At 39.5% G+C, this 4,438-nt stretch overlaps 1 protein-coding gene across 1 annotated transcript; it reads left to right on the top strand.

Annotated features, from left to right (window-relative positions):
• Positions 1–528: 528 nt before the first annotated feature.
• Positions 529–1,038, top strand: LOC133832567 (late secretory pathway protein AVL9-like). The gene is made up of 2 exons (XM_062262891.1): positions 529–619; positions 707–1,038. The coding sequence occupies exons 1-2, from the start codon at positions 529–531 to the stop codon at positions 1,036–1,038; spliced, it is 423 nt and encodes a 140-aa protein (XP_062118875.1).
• The last annotated feature ends 3,400 nt before the right edge of the window (positions 1,039–4,438 follow it).

Here is a 4,438-nt window from a genome sequence, read left to right as displayed (position 1 = left end):
GGCCATTTTCGAGGATAGAGAAACCCAGAATTTTTCGACAACTTGTCTAATTTTTCGACAGGTTGTCTAATATTTCAGACTAGATGTCTAAATTTCAGACTAGTCGTAGTATATTTTCGACCATCAGTCTAAATTTTAGACCACATGTCGAATTTTCAGACAACATGTCATTTATTTCGACCACTTATCTAAGTTTTAGATAGACTGTCGAATTTTCAGACAGGGCGTCTAATTTTTAGATTTTAATTTTCTTGTATAATATTTTAATTTAAGTAATACCAATAATTTATATTTGTTTGCTTGTCATATTTTTTTATTCAGATGTGATAAAAAAACATTGTAATATTATGTGATGAATTATGGAAAAAGAATGAAAACTCATGGAAATAGATTTCAAATGGCTCACGATCAAGATCAAGTTTGGTACAAACTAACCTCACTTTTGAGGAGTTAGTTGAACATATTTATAACGTTACAGAAATCGATCGCAACCTCTTCGATATAGAATTAACTTACAAGGTAACGACGATGGTGGAAATTGAACTGATTGCAATAAAGAATAGTAGAGACGTTAGTTTCTTTACATGGCAAGAGCATGATCTGATTCCATTATGTGTGGGTTTGATAAAGAATATTGAAAATGCACTCACTAAGGATAAACTTGTTACTAATATTGATTCCATTGCATAGTTTGATTCTATTGCAGACATTTCTAGTGATGATGATTTTGATGATGCTGGCTTAAACGATGATAACGATGTTGGTTTAGATGATGATGATGTTGATGTTGATGATGATGATGATGACACATACGGTGATGTTGAAGAGGGGGAAAGAAACAATATTGATGATGGTCTTATTGAGGTAAATTTGAATGTCTCATGTCATGAAAATAGAACTTTTGATGATTACTTTGATGGTGCATACATATGTAATGTTCCTGATTCTAGTTCTGCACCTCACACTGTTGAAGAAAACCATGGTCCACTTCCTCATGTATGCCATGATGATCATTGTAATGAAACAAGTCATGTTTAGTAGTACATCAAGCTCAAATGCAACAAGTATTGTTGAAGAGGTTTTTTGTGTTAGTCAATATTTTGTAGATAAGAAAGAGTTGAAGATGAAAGCACACATGCTTGACCTTGCCATTAATATTAAATTAATAGGGAACAAAATGAACACAATTCATCAACAAATTAACCCAAGGTGAAGGACCATTCAACTCGATCATATGTCTTACTCGTATCCAATTTCATTACTGAAAAACATTTCTTTCCCTAGTTAAGTGCACGTAAGGGCACATGTGGTCTAAAATTAATGCATATTATGCAATGAATGTCCCAAAGTAGAGATTTGTATTTTTCATCTAATGCTCTACGGTTCAATGCAATATTATTTTGTATATATGTGATTTTGATGCTTCAAAATAATCCTAAAATAGTCAAACCTATTACTTTGGATGGTTGAAATTATATCATGACCTTTCTTAGTAGTTTTACTAGGATATCCACTACTCAATCCTTAATCATCAAGTGATGGTTGGTTAACAAAATTTTATTTGAAAAATATTAATTATAATCCAATAATGACGATATGAACTTTATTTAAGACATTTTCACAATTTTAGACCAGCAGTCGAAATTATAAGACAGACAATCAAAATTTCAGACAACTTGTCGAAATATTGAAATAGGCAGTCTAAATATCAAGCTGCCTGTTGAAATCATTAGACAGGCAGTCAAAATTTTGAACGACATGTTGAAATATTGATACAAGTATTCTAAATTTTAGACTGTATGTCAAAAATGATACATAACCTCTCAAAATTAATAATAACCCGTCGAACTATAAGATGATTGAGTATCATGAGCAGCTCCTAACATCAACAATTCCCACCTTCTCTCAAGAAATTTCACTAACTTCAAAAGACCTTCAAGAATTTCCTTAAATGTGTTCTTTAGAGTGACCAAAAGTGAGAGTGAGAGGGGATGAACATGAATCTGCTAGAGTGTTTAGCCCAAAGCCCCATCTTGACTTAGTCCTAAATCCAAAAAGACCTTTTTGTTCCTAAGCAAATTCAATCCCAAAACCAAACTCGTTTGAAATATCGACAGCTAGTCTCAAATATCGACAACCTGTCTAAAATTTTTGACACCTCGCCTGAAATTTTGATTGCCCGTCTAAAACTTTCGACACCTCGTCTGAAATTTCGACACCTCGTCTGAAATTTCGACAACCTGTCTAAAACTTTCGATAGGCTGTCTGAAATTTCGACAAGTTGTCTGAAATGTTTGAAATGTCCAAAATGGCTCCAATAATACAATAAAACAACATATATCTTAATTAACATTTTATAAACTTAAACAAAACTTAATCTTAATGAGTGTTAAATATTTCATTCAAACTACTATGATGATCAACTATTATGATCAATGGATCTAATGGATTCTAATCTTTATCAAACTATTATGATGATTAAGGATTGGGTGGTAGATATTCTATTGAGGTACTACTATGATGTTTATCTTTATAGTATTAGAACAACACTTTATCATGTAGAATTGGATCTTAATTATACCTTGTTATCCAAAAAATAGGCATGGATGACATGACAGACATTTAATACACGTGGCTGACATCTGGCAGAATTCGTGCTCGACTATCGACCAGGAAGATATCTATTGGCACAACGTTCAATCGCTATATACGACCAGCCTGGTCATATGCACGCTATACACAGAGAAATCTTATGCAGTTATGATAGAATCCAAAATTATCTCCCATGATTTCATGAGTATCCGATTATTTAGGAAATAATATATGTAACAAATTAATGTAAATCTTCCTTGAGCCTATAAATAGAGAAAGATAGCTCAAGGGAGGGGGACTTTTGCCTTCTGATTATCTGAGATTAGAGTTATTCTATTTGATATATTGTCTTGTTCTTCAAAGGTTGATGAAACTCATTGAACCATAGTTCTTTGACTCATTGAACCCTAGTTCTTTGATCACTCCTTTGAATCTTATATCAATAACAATTCAAGTGGACGTAGGTTGTTACCAGATTCTGGGGCCGAACCACCATAAATTCTTGTGTTCTTTATTATTTTTTTCATCACATTCCTTTCAACATATTTGTCCACATCAAGCATATTTGACTCCGTGTCAGTTGGCCAAAATCAGGGTCAACATTCTGGTGCTTTCATTGAGAGCTTGATACATTATCGTTGAAAGATCAATGGCGAAAACTACCAAGAAAACTGGACAGGCGGCTGGCGATGCACCATCTCACCCGCCTCCTCCTCCTCCAAACGTGACTGAGGATGAGCCACATTTGGAATTCGATGAGGAAGAAATGGATTCCGAGACGCTGAAGAATACCTTGGGGGTATTGCAGGATGAACTAGCCAATCTAAGGGCCAGCCAGGAAAGTGCTGCCGAAATCATGGCGCGGCAGCAACAGGAGATTGAACGACAGCGCTTGGAACTGAGTGAAAGGCAGGCAGAGATGGACCGTCGCCAGAGGGAGGCCATGGCAGCCCTCGAAGCAGCCCTACAGCTGGCTAGGAACTAGGCTGCACCTGCCTTGCAGCCTGATCAACCTATGAGTGGGCCACCTCAGAGGGGTCCTAATCCTATCCCGCCTATCCAACCCTCGAGCCCGCAAAGGCCCGACCAGCCACCGGTGCCTCAGGACGATGTCCCGTTGAGGGACCCTGAGGCACAGCCTCTATCCCAAGCTGGTCGTGGCAATCCCCCGCAACAAAGGCAGAATAGGGCCAGGCAGCCGCCTCGCAGTCCTAGACGCCATAGGGGCGACGAGCCAAACCCTCCGAGCAGAGGACAGCGTCCTCCTGGTAACAGGAGGAACTCAGAGTCAGGCTCTGCGATCCGAGGCCCCCCACGGCATGATAATGCACAAGGACCCACCAACCAACGCAGGCCACCCTCTAATGCTTGGGAGGTTCTAGCCCGGGAAGGAAACCAAGGGAACAGTCGATCCCACCATAGCCAATCAAGGTTCAGAGATGGCCATGGTCATAACAAGGCCGACTCAGGCAGAGGAAACGTTGGTCGGAGGAGTGAAGAAAGAGGTGGAGGCAGAAGCCTGCCACCTAGGGATGACCAACCCGAAAGACAGGACGCTGGGGGGCAGCCTAGACAAAATAACGTCTTCAACCAGCTCGGAGCTAGCGAGCAGCGGAGGAGAGACGAGGATTTAAGAGACGTACTCAATGATCATCGGGAGTGGCATGATGAGTACGTCCTCCCAGTGCCAGAGGCCCCGGCGATTCCTGGCGTCGTGCAGGCCCAGATAGATGCCCTCAACCAGGCAGTGCAGCAGCTGGTCTGGGGAAGAACATCTTATATCGACCATGATAGGAGAAAGGGCACTCCTTTCATCCAGAGGATAGCTATGGCAGAAACTCCTAGC

Source organism: Humulus lupulus, chromosome 4 (genome assembly GCF_963169125.1).
Source record: "Humulus lupulus chromosome 4, drHumLupu1.1, whole genome shotgun sequence".
Lineage (NCBI taxonomy): Eukaryota > Viridiplantae > Streptophyta > Magnoliopsida > Rosales > Cannabaceae > Humulus > Humulus lupulus.
The sequence above is the reverse complement of the archived record's forward strand: the minus strand, read 5'-3'. Positions and strand labels throughout refer to the sequence as shown.